The 18,196-nt window shown below is 42.1% G+C and overlaps 1 protein-coding gene across 2 annotated transcripts in view; it reads left to right on the top strand.

The window, feature by feature from the left end:
* Nucleotides 1-18,196, top strand: part of TENM1 (teneurin transmembrane protein 1) — an 815,747-nt gene that overhangs the window by 765,167 nt on the left and 32,384 nt on the right. For both annotated transcript variants that reach the window (XM_055269101.2, XM_055269106.2), the window contains 2 exons: nucleotides 6,981-7,347; nucleotides 8,771-9,281. In XM_055269101.2, coding sequence (XP_055125076.1) covers nucleotides 6,981-7,347; nucleotides 8,771-9,281 — 878 coding nt within the window. The remainder of the gene's footprint in view (nucleotides 1-6,980; nucleotides 7,348-8,770; nucleotides 9,282-18,196) is intronic.

Genomic DNA, 18,196 nt, shown 5'->3' with positions numbered 1-18,196 from the left:
TTCCTTCACTCTCATATGATTTCATGCTTCGGTACTTTTGTTCATTCTTTTCCCTCGCCAAGATCACCCTTCCCACCTTTCTTTTTCTCAATACCTTTGCTTCATCCTTCAAAATTAAGTTTACATTGCTCTTCTAGGAATCTTGCCCCAAACTCCCTCCATTGTGTTTCCATGTCATTCCGGGCATACATCTATCATGGCACTCATGACACTTAACCACATTATGTTAAATTATCTATTTCTGTATCCGTTTGTTTACCTTTATAACATAGTGCCTGGCACGTGGTCGAAACTCATAAAGCATTGAACTGAAAGATAATAGATGACAATGAAAAAGATAAGTCACTCAACTCATAAAAAGTCTTGACCTTCACAGCCAAAGAGAGCAATCTTTATGTTGATTCAAAAGGGCATAAGGGGAGGCCAGATTTGGTGAGACGAGAACGAAGAAACATGTCCACTCTTCTGAATGACCAATCAGATGGCACAGGGGCTAAAAGCACATATCTGAAAGTGGGGATGTTAATAGTTTTTCTCAGGTAATTTTTATATCAAGTAGTAAACCATATGAAGTACCTGACACCCAGCAGGCATTCAGTAAACAGTAGTCACTTCTATTAGTGGCTCAGATGACTGGGCCTGTAATTTCATGTGTTATTGATTACATAACAGTTCAAAGGAAGGGGCAGCACCTATTCACATTTTAAAAGTCAATTTAAAGCAAAATATTAAGTCAATAATCATGCAGGTGATGTAGGGGTGAGGCAAAACTCATAAAGGTGGCACAGGGACATTTGAAGTCTGGGAAACACAGTTGAAAAGGAGCTACATTGAATGGTAACTGGGCCAGGTTCCTGCCAGCTCTAAAGGTCTATGACTTTAAAACTGTTATTACTATTAATACCACTTGCTATCCCTTACTATGTGCCAGGCACTGGGCTAAGCAACTTACACCATTATCTCATTTAATCCACACAATAACTTTACAAGTAGATATACTATCACTAGCCTCCTTGTTTTGTTACAGATGAGGAAACCAGAGACTCATAGAATATACCTCATTTGCCAAGGGCTACATACTAATAAGGGTGGGAACCAGGACTCAAACTGTTAGAGGGAGCCCAAGTATACAAATGGTGGTTTGAGCATACAGTATGGGATTAGGCTTATACATAATTTAGACATTTTCTAGTTTAGTCTAACCAAGGGCTTATATTTAGATATTGCTTTTAAACATGGATTTCTCCCTATAGGATTCTGCTGCTTTATAAATTGCTACTTAGGTCAAAATTAGCTGGATCTCTAAACCAATCATGGGACTGGTTGACCTGAGAGTCAACTCTCTTCAAGGCAAGTTTTCAATTAGCAGAGGAAGACGTAATGCTGTCAAAGGTTGACATCCTGACCAAGAGCTCCTTTATGCTCAGGGTTATTTCTCAGGGAAGGTTATTGGGAGATAGGCACATTCCACCAGCTGGCGGCTACACAAGTGACCTTTAATGCTAGTTTAGCTTAAATGCATTTTGACATTTCAAACAAAGTAATGTATTTTTACAAGGTGTGGCAACCACCACAAATTAGGCCAAATAGTTTGCCTGTAGGTTGGGTCACTAGGCAGAGTTTACAGAGCTTTGCTGCTGCTCTTCAATCTCTGTTCCCACCCCACAAAAAAGAAGTGTTTATTTACCTCAAGAAATCATTTGGACGAATGGTAGCAGCGATTGGGGGCCAACCTTAGCCCCACCTTAGTATCATATAATTCTAGGGTCTCTCTGCAACTAGTAGATACTAATTCTAACTGTCAGAATCAGCTCAAAGACTCCATTCCTTGTATTAAGCTGTATGTTATGAAAATGTCTTGGTAGTAAATACAGTATTTCTGTTGTGTGAGCACAAGGCACCAGTTCCTTGAAAACTTACCTGGCAATAGGAGTATTTAGCATGAGAAGGACATAAAAGGAACTGACAAGCTACGAGAGGTGAAGAGGTCCAGCTTCTGAAAAGGCAGACTCTCAACTACTAAGTAGCCACACGTCTTTCATCTGCGAAGATTGCATAGACAAGCTGCCTGGCCAAATCAAATGAGAATTAAAGAGAATCTGTGTAGTTTGTATAGAAAATGGCTCAGAAGCACAAAGGGCACTTTAGTCACAGGAAGATGCCAGAGGGTGACTAATTCCACAGAAAAGAAAACAAACAGACAAAATAGCTGGTGTATTTTTGAGGCAAAATTAAATATAATAAACATGACACCAATCGTATTGGTTTAAATCTGGTTGGGTGAGTTGGAGAATTTAACAGCTTATTTCCCAACTACCAGCCTTTATCTCAGAGGCAGCCTTGATAGCTAAAAACAGAATCTGAAACATGCTTCTTTTCTGGCTTCTGCCAGGTGTGTGCTGTCCCCAGCCTCTGCCCTGGCCTCGGCTCCCAGAGTGGGGATAATTAGAACGTCATTTCTGCCAGGTTTGTTTTTTCTGGGTCACTGACTTGAGACTCAATCAAAATGGGAGTGTTGTACGGAAATGAATCCATTTCCTCTTCCTCGGCCAGCCCCAGCTAATATCCTGGGGGACTATTCTCCACAGGACCAGTGCACACAGACAGCTTCTGGACAAGCATGATAGTGTATAGAGGTCCAAGGCAGGGGCACACAGTGGAGGAGGAGTCAGCACCCTCCAAAGCAGCAGGCGTTCACTCTCCCTCTCAGTGGCAGGGCACTGACATGCAAAGGCCTCAGACAGACGTGCTGAGGAACACATCACCGCAAACTGCTCTGGGAGCTGTTAAGGCTGGTGTTTAATGTTTATCCGATGGCCTCAGTCTGAAAGGCTCTGTAGAACACGCATAACACAAGCTCAGCTTTATACCCCATTAGCACTCAAATTCCTAGCTGCACAGAGGCATCTGGTACTGACCAGAGAAGGCCAGTCTATGTGGATAGAGGTGGAAGGCACACAGAAACATAGAAACAGAATGAGGCCGCTGGATGTACGTGAGAGACTCAGAGACATGGGCAAAGAGCCCCACATGGTGCAGTAGAGGAGGTCAAAGACAACCTTTGTCCTCTTCACAACGTCACCGGTTGCCCTCCCTAATGAGACACAATTAGAAGAAGGGCCTTATCTCAAATTGACCTTTATCCACTTCATTGCTGATTGCTTATAAGCCTCTTTGAGCTGGGGAAGTAGTGGGCCGCAGAATGCAATGACAGCTCATACCTTGTTTTCAGACTTTCAGATTCCACAAGAAAAACAAAGCCTTCTGTGGGCTTTCACTCAAAGCAAAAAAGAAAAGTGGCTACATTACTGTTACTATTTTGGCCATGAATGGGACTTTTTTTCTGCCTTTAGCCTAAAAGAAAAGAAATAGAGAACAAGTGAGTGGTAGGGTGGGGAATGGTGTGGAACACAGTTCCCTGAGAAACGCCCAGGGATAAATAGTTACTGTCAAGGAGATGTCAGGGCAGGCATTGAATCAACTCCTGTGTCTAGAAAGGAACTAAGGTGAAGCCATGTTTGGCTAGCCTGCATGTCTCCAGTGCCTAGCACATCTCTTGGTACAAGGCACACCAAACACACACACACACACACACACACACACACACACACCAGTCCTTTTGCTTCCAACTCTTTAACATGTCTCAAATCCATCTGCTTTTCTCCATACCCATTGTTGCCATCCCAGTTCAGGCACCATAATCCCTAACTTGGGCCTGTGCAGGAGCCCCCTAAATGTCTGCCTCCCTCCTATCTCGCCTCCTCCTCTAATATGGTCTGGACAGCAGCCAGGATGATCTGTCTAGAACCCAAATATGACTATATCACACCCCTACTTAAAGCCCTTCAGTGGCTTCCCACAGCCATCAGAACAAAACTGGACATGTGCTTCCCTCTATTACCCAACGTTTTAGTCTGTTTTTTGTTGCTATAACAGAATATCACAGACTGGGTAATTTATGAAGAAAAACATTTATTTAGCTCTTGGTTCTGAAGGCTGGGAAGTCCAAGAGCATGGCACTGGCAGCTGGTGAGGGCATTTTTTGCTGCATCATAACATGGTGGAATGGCATCATATGGCAAGAGGACAAAAACATGCCAGCTCAAGTCTGTCTTCCTCTTCTTATAAAGCCACCAGTCCCATCAAGGGGACCCCACCCTTATGACCTTATCTAATCCTAATTATCTTTCAAATGGAGAAATGCAAATCAAAACCACAATGAGATATCATCTCACCCCAGTTAGAATGGCTATTATCAAAATGACAACAAAAAAATGCTGGTGAGTTGCAGAGAAAGGAAAATGTAAATTAGTACAGCCAATATGGAAAACAATATGGAGTTTCCTCAAAAAATTAAAAATAGAACTATGTTATGATTCAGAAAAGTAAAGAAAATCAGTATGTCAAAGAGATAGCTGCACTATTTGCAACAGCTAAGACATGAACTCGACCTAAGTGTCTATCGACAGATGAATGGATAAAGAAAATGTGGTACATATACACTGTGGAATACTACTTAGCAACAAAGAAGAACAAAATTCTGCCATTTGTGGCAACGTAAATGAGCTTGGAGGACACCGTATTAATCCATTCTTACACTGCTATAAAGAAATACCTGAGACTGGGTAATTTATAAAGAAAAGAGGTTTCACTGGCTCACGGTTTCACAGGCTGTACAAGAAGCATGAGTCTGGCATCTGCTTGGCTTCCAGGGAGGCCTCAGGAAACTTACAATCATGGCCAAGGTGAAGGGGAGCTGGCACCTCACATGGCCAGAGCAGGAGGAAGAGAGAGAGAAGGGGAAGGTGCTACACACTTTTAAACAACCCCGTCTCATGAGAACTCACTATACAGTCCCAAGGGGGGACAGTACTAAATCAGTCATAAGAACTTCACCCCAGTGATCCAGTCACTTTCCACCAGGACCCACTTCCAACACTGGGGATTACAATTGAACATGATATTTGGGCGGGAACACAGATCGAAACCATATCAGACACTATGTTAAGTGAAATAAGCCAGGCACAGAAAGATAAATACCACATGTTCTCACTCATATATGGAAGCTAAAAAGGTTGACCTCATAAAAGTAGAAAGTAGAATAGTGGTTACTAGAGGTTGGGAAGGTGGATAGGGATAGCCAGAGGTTGCTTAATGGATACAAAAGTACCACTAAATAGGAAGACTAGGTTCTAGTGTTCTAGAGCATTATAGAGTGACTATAATAAAACAACAATTTGTTATGTATTTTCAAATAGCTGCAAGAGTGGATTTTAAACGTTCTTAACACAAAGAAATGATAAATGCTTGAGGTGATGGATATGGCCCCACCTCAAAATGCCATCAGCATATGAATTTGAAGATTAAGTTTCCAATACATGATATTTGGGGGACACATTCAACCAGAGCACCTGATACATTAGTCTGCTAGGGCAGCCATACAAAATACTACAGACTGAATGGCTTAAACAACAGAAATGAATTTTCTCATACTTCTGGAGGCTAGAAATCTAAGATCAAGGTGTTGGTGAGTTTAGTTTCTTCTGAAATGTCTCTCTTTGGCTTGCAGGTGGCTGCTTTCTAGCTGTGTCCTCATATAGTCATCCCTCTGTGCGTAAGCATACCTGGTATCTCTTCCTCTTATTAGAGAGACATCAGTCCTATTGGATTAGATCCCCACCCTTATGATCTCATTCAATCTAAACTACCTCTTTGAAGGCCCTGTCTACAAATACAGTCACACTGGGGGTTAGGGCTTCAACATATGAAGTCGGGGAGGACACAATTTAGTCCATAACACCTGGCCTCATCCCTCAGGTCTCCCTCACACCCAGCCTATTATTAGTCTTACTGAATTAGCTTTAGTAACCTGGATGGGCCATGCTGTCTTTAACCTCTGGACTTTCACCCGTGCTTTTCCCAGTACCCAGATTTTCCTCAACTCTGATGCCCTTTCCCCCTCAACTTCCACCCAATTCTTCTCCTACTGTTCATTTCAAACCTTACTTAGGTACCACCTGCCCTGGGAGTATCTTGCCCCTGACTCCTAGTCCAGGCGAAGTGCTATCTTACCCTCTCTGTTGCCTTCTTTTCATAACATGAGAGTAATTGCCTAATGGTTCCTCTGAGGGCTCTACTATACCACAAATCATTTGAGGACAGAGGCCGTGTCGTCGTCATTTTTGAGCCCCCAAAGCTTAGCACAAGGCTTAACCCAGAGAAAGGTACTCGGCGAACACTCAGTGAAAGAAAAAAACAACGTGTTTCTTTGCTAAAATGGGGAACCTATGGAGTGAACCAGGTCAAGCTAAGTAAGCAGTGTGCTGCACCCCGGGATTCTAAGTCAACAGCTGATGAACTGTACCTGAGTGTTCCGCAAAGTGGATGCTAGGTCTATGCTAATAGCAGGTCCTGTTGCAAAAGGTTGCTCATTGAGGAAAATCTGGCTTCTCTGGCATTCTGCCATCCAGAAGCCTGTATGACTTTGCTCTCCTATACATCTACAGGACAGTGAGAGAGATTTGAGTATCATAGTTACCAGAATTCCTACAGCAACGATCCTCAGAATCACCTTGGCAAAACACAGATGTTGGGTCCCCACCTCCAGGGTTTCTGATTCAATAGATCTAGGGTGGGACCTGAGAATTTGCATTTTTCACAAGTTCCCATAATACTGTTGCTGCTGGTCCAGAGAACACACTCTGAAAACCTCTACTCTAAATGATCCTTCTGGAATTATTGGAAAAAGATACATTATATTGTAAATGGCATAAATGATAAGTCTGTTTACCAGAACATGTGATTAACCATCCTCCCCCTGCCCTCCACTTTCTGAGACATCACCAATGTTGCTAAAATTCATAAGACGGGGGAAACAATACATCAATTTTTTTTTCTTTTTTCAAGGTAAAACTGCCCATGGAAAGATATGGTAACCTAATGGTGTGTGTGTGTGTGTGTGTGTTCTGTTCTTTTCACAGGTGCGATTAGAGTGGCCAACAGACCTTGCAGTAAATCCTATGGACAATTCATTGTATGTCTTGGATAACAACATTGTGCTGCAAATTTCTGAGAACAGGCGCGTGCGGATCATTGCAGGACGCCCCATTCACTGCCAGGTGCCAGGCATCGATCATTTCCTGGTCAGCAAGGTAGCAATTCACTCCACTCTAGAGTCAGCGAGGGCCATCAGTGTCTCCCACAGCGGGCTGCTCTTCATAGCTGAAACAGACGAGAGGAAAGTAAACCGCATTCAGCAAGTAACTACCAATGGGGAGATCTCCATCATCGCTGGTGCCCCCACTGACTGTGACTGCAAAATTGATCCAAACTGTGACTGTTTTTCAGGTATGACCTTTTTAGCAATTCACCAGCTCCCCCTCTCTGTTTTGAAAAGAAAAACGTGCCCCAGTAAACTCAAAAGGAAAAGGAAAAGCAAAGTGTTACTTGCAAACATTGGTATGAGCTAGTGGAGAAAGCAATGGATTAGGAGTCAGATCACTTACTTGTTCTCACAACTGACTCACTGAGTGACCCTAGCAAAGCTGCAAGATCTCTTCATGACTCATTTGCTTCATTTGTTTAATAAAGATGGTATTGTCTCAGTTATATCACCTTGCTATTCTGAGGATAAACTACTGTAATAAAAATATTTATACTCTTAAAAAGTTGAGACCACTATACAAATGAAAGATCATGATATTATTAAATATTTGTACTTTAGAGAAAGGAAAACTAGGTAAAACCCACATTTACTGGTTTAGCTGAGGAAAAAATTACTTCCCCATAAGTGGTTGGTTTTCAGATTAAAAGCATGTGCTATTTGAGACTCAAAGGGACGAAGAACAGACTGTCTTTGGGATAGATGAGCAAAATTAAATCTGGCAATGGAGAGTTCTCAGGACGTTGGTCTGCTAGATACATTGCTTTTTAAAGAGCTAAGACTTTCTCCATAACCCATAGTGAAGTTTTCTTCTAATCGAAATTGGAAAAAAAAAAAAAAAAAAGCCTTCTCCCCAAAACATGTAGTGGATATCTCAGATAGCAAACAGTCCTCTTAATGTCAACAGATACAATATACTACATGCAGTGCTATTAAACTGCTCATCCAGGCCCGAATGGTTCTCTTAACCTTTGCCTTTCCTTAGGCCAGAGGAGTCAGGAGTGAGCAATTCGGTCAATATGACTTTTGATCATTATTTCCAATGTTTTCTTGGACAATTAGTTTTATAGATATTTTGCTAATTTGTATTTTTCAGTCAAAGCAAATCTAATGTTTATTCCAGATATCAAATTTAATGTTGTGAATCATTGTTGCACTTACAGACTTAGTGTAATTTGACAGTGTGACAATGGGAATTAACAGAAGAAAGGGCATCTAGGCACAGTAGGACTGGAAAGTCCTGAAACAGATCCTGAAAGAATTGACAGGCATAACTCTCACAGATTTCCAGCCAAATTTTGTGTAGCTATCATTATTTGCAGTTCTTGTATCTTACAATACAATAGATTCCGAACAGCAGGATTGAGGATTTCACAAAATTGGTGTAACCGAGATAATTACATCTTACTGTTTGTCTGCAGTGGTACTGACTCAAGAATTATAATCTTTTGAATAATAGGCTTCATATTTTTCAGGGAGGGAATACAGAGAATGTTGGTTCACTGTTTCTTTTAAAATGATTCTTGATGCACAGAGCTTTATGTCTGTGGTATGTTCATGTAAATGCTTATGATGCCAATTGTTAAAATCAGAGTATTTCTCCCACAGGTGATGGTGGCTATGCCAAAGATGCAAAGATGAAAGCCCCTTCCTCCTTAGCAGTGTCGCCTGATGGTACCCTCTATGTGGCAGACCTCGGAAATGTTCGAATTCGTACCATCAGCAGGAACCAAGCCCACCTGAATGACATGAACCTTTATGAGATTGCTTCACCCGCTGACCAGGAACTGTACCAGTTCACTGTAAATGGAACCCACCTACACACCCTGAACTTGATAACAAGGGACTATGTTTATAACTTCACCTACAATTCTGAAGGTGACTTGGGCGCAATTACCAGCAGCAATGGCAATTCGGTGCACATTCGCCGTGATGCAGGCGGAATGCCCCTGTGGCTTGTGGTGCCTGGCGGACAAGTATACTGGCTGACTATAAGCAGCAATGGAGTCCTGAAAAGAGTGTCAGCCCAAGGCTATAATCTGGCCTTGATGACCTATCCAGGAAACACAGGGCTTCTGGCTACCAAAAGTAACGAAAATGGATGGACAACCGTTTATGAGTAAGTTTCTAATTCTTGGCGTGGGCTTTGTTAGGTTTTTATTTGAGATTGTATTATCCTGGGAAAATGCCTTAGTAATTGCTGAGTGTTGCATGCTGTTTTCTCCTAACAACCACCATTTAAAAAAATGAGAAGTCAAGGAGAAAATTTTACCTAATTCCTAGAGTTCAGACCCATTTTTCCAGAGCAGTTTGCAGAGCATAATAATAAAAACATACACTGCATCAAGGAAGACTCAAGTGTGGCACTGCAGGAGACAGGAATGAGGTAGAAGTACAAGTACTCAAGAAATTTACAACATCCCTGGGAAGATAAGGTACAATTTCATTTAAATAACACAACTATAGTTCTAAAGCAGCAAAGAAGCAGCGTGACTTAACAACTATTTATTGAGCCCTGTGGGGTTTAATGAATGAATAAATGAATGTGTGCCCAGCCCAGCCCAACTCAGTATAAGTTGCTGTGGGAGGTAAGAGAGAAGTTCAAATATAAGAAGCGGACCCTGGAAGGCAAGGGAAGAATTAGGTGGGGCAAATGCTGAATAGGAGAGGCTCCATTCCATTGGCTGCTTCTGTAAAATGAAGAGCCAAATGCTCTGTATGGGATTGGGCTTCCTCAGGGTCCCTGCACAAGTTGAATAATCCAGCACATTTTGGCATTTATAGACTGGAACCGTGATAACTTTGTTTAATGGGGAACTGACACAAAGTGCGTCTGACAGCAAGCTACTAGGGGGTGCCGTAACATGGTAATAGAGACCATTGTCCTTGCCTTTTAAGGCATGGATGACCTTGTTTGCAAGTAAGCCCATCTAGAAAGCTGGTCTGTTGGCACTCGGGAAGCATTTTCCCCACAAAAGGAATTGCTGAGTTTTTTACCAGTATACTGAGTGAGCTAATCCATGGAATCTGAATTCAGAGTCTGGAATGGCATCAAAGTTGAAGAATGTGAGAAGTGGAGATGTTAAAGTATAAGGGGTTCCAAGCGTGACTATTTTGGGAGGATATAGAGAATATGTCCAGTCCCATGAAAGCCTCTTAAGAAAGGGACAAAACAATTGGCCTTCAAGTTTTGGATCATTTTCCAAAGAAATGCCATCATCTATACAAAAGAGCCAGACAGCTATTTTAGTTTCACTTAGAAAAATGTATTCAGTTGTTTCTGTTGCAAGTGTTCCTCTATTTTTTGAAAGTAATTCTCTTACATCTTAATAAGAGTAATAAAAGCTACGGTTAGCTAAAGATTTACTAAGTGCCAGGTACTGGGCTAAGTAATTTACATATGCGACTTTATTTGATCCCCATAATAACAACATGAGATAGGTGCCCCTAAGTATGCCCACTTTATGGATGAGAAAACTGAAGGACAAAATAGTTAACTTGTCCTGATTCACATAAATACCCAGGATTCAACCAGCAAGAGCCTGTGTTTTTAAATATACTACCCTTAGAAAAGATTAAATTTCTAATGAGAAGTTTTAATGTCTTTTTTAAAAACTCAAGCCAGATCACACTGCAGCTGAAATTAGGCAAACAACTATTTTGAAAGCTAATGGTGGAATTCAGTCCCCCAGCAAGAAATGGCTGAAGTATTAACTAGTTTTCCAAAGAACCAGTTCAACCATTCATGTATTTATTCAACAAATACATGAGCACCTACTACATACCATACAATGTTCTAGGTGCTGGGGATATAGCTATGAATAAAACAGATAAAAATCCCTACTCTTTTATGGAACTTGTACTGGAGGAAGATGAGGAAGATGTATACAATTTCAAATGGTGATAAGTTCTATGGAGAAAAATCTAGTAAAGTAAGGGAGATCAAGTGGGTGGAGCAGAAGAGGTTTTTGTTTCAGATTGGGTGGACGGGAAAGGCCTCACCAAGAAGGTGACTTTTGCATAAAGATCTGTAGGAGATGAGAGTAAGCCATATGAATATCCGGGGGTGGGGGGTGGTATGAGGGGTATTCCAGGCAAAGGGAAGAGCAAGTATAAATGCCCTGCAGCAGGAGCAAGCCTGACACATTCAAGGAAGAGTAAGGCAGCCATTGTGATGGAAGTGGAATGAGTAAGGTTAATGAGGACATGAAATCAGTTAAGTAACCAGAACTACTTCATGTAGGGCCTTGTAGGCCACTGTAAAGACTTTGAATTTTACTCTAAGAAGTGGAGCCACTGGAGAGTTTTGAGTAAAGAAATGCTATAAGCTGGCTTTCATTTTTTAAAAAATCACTCTGTATTAAAAATGGACTGTGTAGTGGAAACAGGGGAACCTAACTGGGAAGCAGGAGAAACTGTTGCAATAATGCAGGCAAAAGATGATGACTTGGACCAGGGAGTTGGGCCAGTAAGAGGTGCTAAAATTCTGAATATATTTTGTCAGTAGAGCTATCAGGACTTACAGAAAGATTGAGTATTGAGTGTGGGAGAAAGAGGGGTCGGAGATACCTCCAAAGTTTTTGGCCTGAGCAACTGGTTTTCATTTACCAAGAGGGGAAGACTATACAAGGAACATATTATACTGGAAGGTTGTGAGGTGGGAGACTGGGAATTCAGTTTGGGATATGATCAATTTAGTTAGTTAGGCATCTAAGTGAAAATATCAGGTAGACAATTGGGTATATGAGTCTAGAATTGAGGGGAGAGGGTGGAGAGTGAAATTTGAGATGTACTACTGTTTAGATTGTATTTAAAACCATGAGACGGGATGAGATCTCTCCATGAAAGTGAGTATAGACAATGAAGAAAAGAGATCTGAAGACTGACCATGAAGCACTCCATGTTTAGAATTGAAGATATGGGCCAGGCACAGTTGCTCACACCAGTAATCCCTGCACTTTGGGAGGCCGAGGCGGGTGGATCACCTGAGGTCAGGAGTTCGAGACTAACCTGGCCAACATGATGAAACCCTGTCTCTACTAAAAATACAAAAAATTATCTGGGTGTGGTGGCGGGTACCTGTAATCCGAGCTACTCGGGAGGCCTGAGGCAGGAGAATCACTTGAACCCAGGAGGTGGAGGTTGCAGTGAGCTGAGATGGCGCCACTGCACTCCAGCCTGGGCAACAAGAGCGAAACTCTGTTTCAAAAAAAGAAAAAAAGAAAAAAGAAAAGAATTGAGGTTATGAAGATGAACCAGCAAAAGACACTGAGAAGGAAAGGCCAGTGAAGTGGAAAGAAAACTAGGAGAGTGGAATGTCCTGAAAGCCAACTGTGTTAATCTGTTTGTGCTGCTATAACAAAATACCTTATACTGGGTAATTAATAAAGAACAGAAATTTATTTTTCACAGTTCTGGAGGTTGGGAAGTCCAAGGTCAAGATGCCAGCAGAGTCAGTGTCTGGTGAGGGCTACTCTCTGCTTCCAAAATGGCACTGCCTGCTGAGTCCTTATGTGACAGAAGGGGGACAGTGAAAAGGGACCTAGCTGGTTCTCTCCAGCTCTTTTGTAAGATTGCTAATTGCATTCATGAAGGCAGAGACAACATGACCTAATCACCTCCTAAAGGCCTCACCTCTTAGTACTATCACATCGGCAATTCAGTCTCAATATTTGAATCTGGGGGGACAAATTTGGACCATAGCACCAAATAAAACAGGTGATTCCAGGAGGAAAGAGTGAGCCGCTGTGCCAAATACTCCCGATGAGTAAGACGAGGACTTAGAATTGACCATTTGATTTAGCACTGTGAAGAGCAGGCGCTGTGACACATGGGGGACCAAAGCCTGAGTAGAATATTCTCTTAAGAGAGAATGGATACACAAACGTTCATAGCAACATTATTTATAATAGCTGAGAAGTATAAACAACTCAAATGCCTATCAAGTGGTGAGAAGACAAACAAAATGTGATATATCCATGTCATGAAATAGTATTCAGCCATAAAAAGAAATGAAGTTCTGATACATGCTACAATGTGGATGAACCTCAGAAACATTATGCTCAGTGAAAGAATCCAGAAACAAAGGACCCTTCTGATTCCATTTATATGAGATGTCTAGAAGAGGCAAATCCATAAAGACAGAAAATAGATTAGTAGTTGCCAAGAGCTGGGGAGAAGAATGAATGGGGAGTGACTGTTAATTCATATGGGGTTTATTTTGAGGGTGATAGAAATGTTCTAGAAGTGGTGGTGATGGTTGCACAACATTGCAAGAGGAGCAGAGAAATTAGAGCTGGAGGAGAAACAGTAAACAGAAGAGGTTTTTAAGTGAGAGAAATAACAGCATATTTGTATACTGATAAAAATGATCCAATATAGAGGGGAAAATTGATGATGCTGAAGAGAGAAGATAATTTTGTTGTCATATCAATTTGCGTGCCTGTTTTCCACTGGCATCACATTGATGCAGGCACTGTGTGGTAGGCAAGATTCTCACGGTGAATGGGGTCCAGGCCTGTTACCAGGATTTGGCCAACAGTGAGTGAAAAGGTATCAACTAACATCATTGTTGAGTGACTAATCTCGAGCCACTACGCTATGGGAAACACAGACATCCACATGGGGGTAGTCATGAAATTTTATGGCCACAAAGAGACATTAGATGTCATTTTACAAATGAAGAAACTGAAACCCAGAATAGGGAAGTAACTTGCCCATTCACATACTAGTTGGCTTATCCAGAGTCAGGATAACAGAAAACAGCGGATCATGTGGGCTTACGAGAGTGACCATACAGAGTCTAGAGGGCCTAGAAAGTTTCCCCTCAAGTAGCAGTAAAAGAGGAATAGGTAGCACCAGGAGATGAAAAGGGAGGCTGAATAACCATTCGTTCTTTCTCCCACCTTCTTGACTCCAGCCAGAATTATACTGAAACCCTCTTGGTCAAATAGCATCTGTTGAAAGGAGAAGGTACCTCTTCTCCTGAAGCAGTCTATTCTGGTGCTGAGCAGCAGTCCTTAACAAAACACAGCTCCTGTCCCTTCTTGCCTGTAAACAGAAATGAGCAACTTTCCGACCTTCATAATGTGACTAATTCCTCCTACAGTCTTTATACAATATCTGACTTTTTTCACTTTTGTCCTCTAGTCCTTTGGCTAGTTCTGAGCGCTCCTTCAAGAAGTTTTCTCTTGTCCTTCTGAAGTTGGAGAACACAGCATTTGACCTACTCTTCTAGTCAGGGTCAGAGCAGTGCTAAGGTCGGTAGAAGGCTGCTATACCACTGATACCAGGCCCTCCTAAAAGTAATTCCCTGAGGTAAAAGGGAGGCTTCTTTATGTGGACAAGGGGACAAATTGTTTGCAAAGGTGGAAATATAAATTCTGCTCTGAGAGGAGCGTGAGAGAAACAGAAAGAAACAGAAGTGAAATTTGGCAGGATGGAGGACTGCAGTGTAAAGGTAGCCCAGTCAGTAATCCATTCAACTTTCTATTATCTGCAGCTATCAGGAGGAAAAATGACATAGATGACCCTGAACAGTGGATAATCCAAATGGGATTTTAAAATGCATCTTGTGTAGTGGTAGTGCATGGGCTTTCATTATGTAGTGTGATGTCGTTTATATAGTTCACTAATTTTCATACTTCCATTTGACTTGGACCAGGATCAAAATTGCACACCCCAAGTGTTAGTATTTGATGCATCACTGCCCATGAGTGTCCCAAGTGTCGGGGGGGGGGGGGGGGGAAGCTGACCACAGAGAAACAGCTAACAAGGGAGTGATTGATTGTCAAGGCAGGAATACTGGCCTGAGGCGGCACGGGTAGGCTCCTAATTGTAATAACCCTGCAGCAGCTGAGATCTGAGGGAGGGGCCTAGTAACTCGCACAGCAGACAAGCCTTTCTCCACAAGGCTGCAAGAGTAGCCAGGATGCCCTTGCTTGTTTCCCTGGCAAAGGCTTCTGCTCTACTAAACTGAAAAGGTCCCAGACTAAGGCCAAAGCATCAGTCTTGTCACTGCTGCTGGTCCCTTCTGAGTTGACAGTTCCTCAGACCCCTTGCCCTTTGTGGGAAGCCCTCCCACTCGAAGGAGCCGCTCCATTTACATGATCTCTTGATCCTTCGTCTTCTGCATTCTCTGTTTTCAGACTTTATTAACACATCCTCTCCTCCCATCAAGAAAACAAAAAACTAACAAACAAACAAACAAAAACACCACCCACTGACAGGTTGGAGAAGCCTTCATAATATCTCTGGGTATCTTCTAGACTGTTTTACAAATGCCCAGTTTTATCATGGATGGCTAATGACAGATTCCCCCTTCTCCCTTATAAGATCAGAAGGGGTAGGGGGCAAGATAAACAATCCATGTCTCTGGGTGAGATATTTGCCTGGGGATAGGATGTGATTCCCATGCAGAAATGCTTATGTAATAATCAGTCATTCTAAACACATGCGACATTTCCAATGCCTTCTAGAATCCCAGAGTAGAAAAGGAACTAAGGCATTGTATAGTTCAGCCCCATGCCTCCAGGCGGGTGAATGATTTCAATTAAACAAGAACATAGAAATGTTGACTGTTCCTTCAGGTCTTTAGAAATAGAGAGTTGACACCCTTGCTCAGTCACCTCTCCTTGTGCTTTATGCCCTTGATAAGGATCAAGAGTGGGTAAAACAGAATTATCGTGGGTATTTCTGGGAAGAACCGAAATAAAGACGGAGTGAACAGAAGTAACAGAGGCTGGTAGGGAAGTTTTGCTGAACTCCATAGCACATCTGTGTAACCTGAGTGTGCCCTCCCAGAAGCACTATCGATGGTTCTGTCTGTTCTATAACCACATTGGCTCTCATATCCACCCCCATCCTTTTTTTTCACTGGCAGCATCCTATTTATACTCATTCAACAAGTACATGGAGTGAGAATCTACTCTGTTCCAGACACGGAGAATATAAAAATGAATGAGACACTGTGTCCTCCCTCTAAAGATGTGAGAGCTGTACAGTCTAGTGGGGAAGACAAATCCGAATGATAGGCAATCACAATATATTTAACGAAGGCAACAGACCAGCATCTTCTCTTATATGAACTGAGTCTGCAGCCTCCTAACAGTTCTCCCTGGTCCTTGCCTCCCCTTCCAAGACTCATTGCCACCAAAACACTGTTTGGATCATCCTTTTATCCCCTTGTAAAACTGTCTATGCTTCTTTATTGTATAAGCCCTTATCTCTCACTACCATCCTAGAGGAACCTTGTGCTCCAGCAATGCTGTTCCCCCAGTAGACATCCCGTCAGTCAGCGTGCCTTTCTTCATACCTCTATTTGGAATGCCTTCCTCCCCTCCCCAATCTCTACCTACCTTCTAGGATTCAAACACCACCTGCTTCTGCTCTTCCTCCTCCCATTCTGCTCAGCCCAGCTGGAAATGACCTTTGCCTCTTCTGAGATTCTACAGTTTCTTCTTTACAGAAATACATGGCAATATTCTGGCATTAGAGTTACTTGTGTGCATATCTTATCTACCCTACTAGACTGTGAATTTCATTCAGCACTGTATCCCTGGTCCCTAGCACAAGACTCTGATATTTATTGAATGAAGGACAAATGAAGATAGAAGGACATTATGAACTTGGAACTGAATCATAGGAAGCCAAAGGAATTTATTGGTGAGGAAAGGGGAATCCCATATTTCCTAAAGAATTCTTATTAGGTTGGTCAGCTCTCTCACAGGAAAGTGTAAAGAGGGTCTGACTCTTTCATATTTCCTTTAAAAGAGTAAGTAATGAATTTCTCTTCTATTATCTGCAATTTTTTTAAAAGCAAAGGTGTGGGAGCCTCTAGTTTTACCTTGAACAGTTTAACTCTGGCTTAAATTGTCCTCAAAGGAAAGGGCAAGCTATCCCTTATGAGAAAATACCAGGCCAAATATATTTTTAATCATGCGTAAATATCGTCTCTCCAACTAAACTATATGCTTCTCAAGGACAAGAATGGATTCTGAATTTTCTTTACAAATGTTTCCTTTGCTCTACTGGGGTGCACATGTGTGCACACACACACACACTCAAGTGCACATGCACACAGCCTATGACAGTGCTGAGGAAAAGGGTGAGTGTACTCTATACTTAACTGTCTGGTGCCCTCTGGGACCATCACAGTGGAACTCTGTAAAATCAGGACAGCGAGGGACAATTTGATATCAAATCTCCTCTTACCAAATCCACTTCTGATGGCTATGAAGGGAACTGTCATTTCCTGATGGCACAATTCAACAGCTATAATTTGCAGCCTGGTTAGGTGAGTGCTGTGCCCTCCATGCAAAGAGGGTGGGTTTGCTCCCATGCTGTGGCCTGAGGGGATTAGTTGGAGCATATCGGCTTGTATCTCTGCACCAAAGGATGGAGGCACCAAAGGGAAACACACAGCAGAAGAGATTTTGATTAAACTTGTTTCTTCGACACTCAGTCTGGAAAGATGCATTCCCCTGTGATGACAAAAAAAAAACTCAAGTAAGCTATAGGAAATCAAAGTCTCCCTCTATTTCTTATCCACTTTGAGCTATCTTTCCAAAGTTGTAGGAATTACCCACTGATGTGTACATCTGCCTATTGTTCTTCCTTTGGAAATGACCCAACAGAAGAGAGGTGGGGTCTGTATGTTTTGATCCAGGGCCATATTGAGCATCGGAGACACCACCCTGCAGATACCATTAAATGTGATTGCTTTACTGTGACTAGCAGAATTGGGGTATGTGAGTGTGTTGGAGTTGGGGTGCTTTGTTTACCATGGAGTTACAGTCAAATATACACTTTCATTGGCCTCTCTGGCCACAGAAAGGAAATGAGGCAATATAACTTTCCAGCTACCCAACAACTGGACAGGCCCATGGGAAATATCTTATTCCCAACACCATTGCCTCCTTCACCAGAAAACACACACACACGTGCACACACACACACACACACACATACACGAAGTAGTCTCCCAGCTAAATCTATCTGGGTAATTACAGTCTTATCTAGGAATCTTTAACTTGC

Source organism: Symphalangus syndactylus, chromosome X, assembly GCF_028878055.3.
Source record: "Symphalangus syndactylus isolate Jambi chromosome X, NHGRI_mSymSyn1-v2.1_pri, whole genome shotgun sequence".
Lineage (NCBI taxonomy): Eukaryota > Metazoa > Chordata > Mammalia > Primates > Hylobatidae > Symphalangus > Symphalangus syndactylus.
This window is presented reverse-complemented; position numbering and strand designations above follow the sequence as displayed.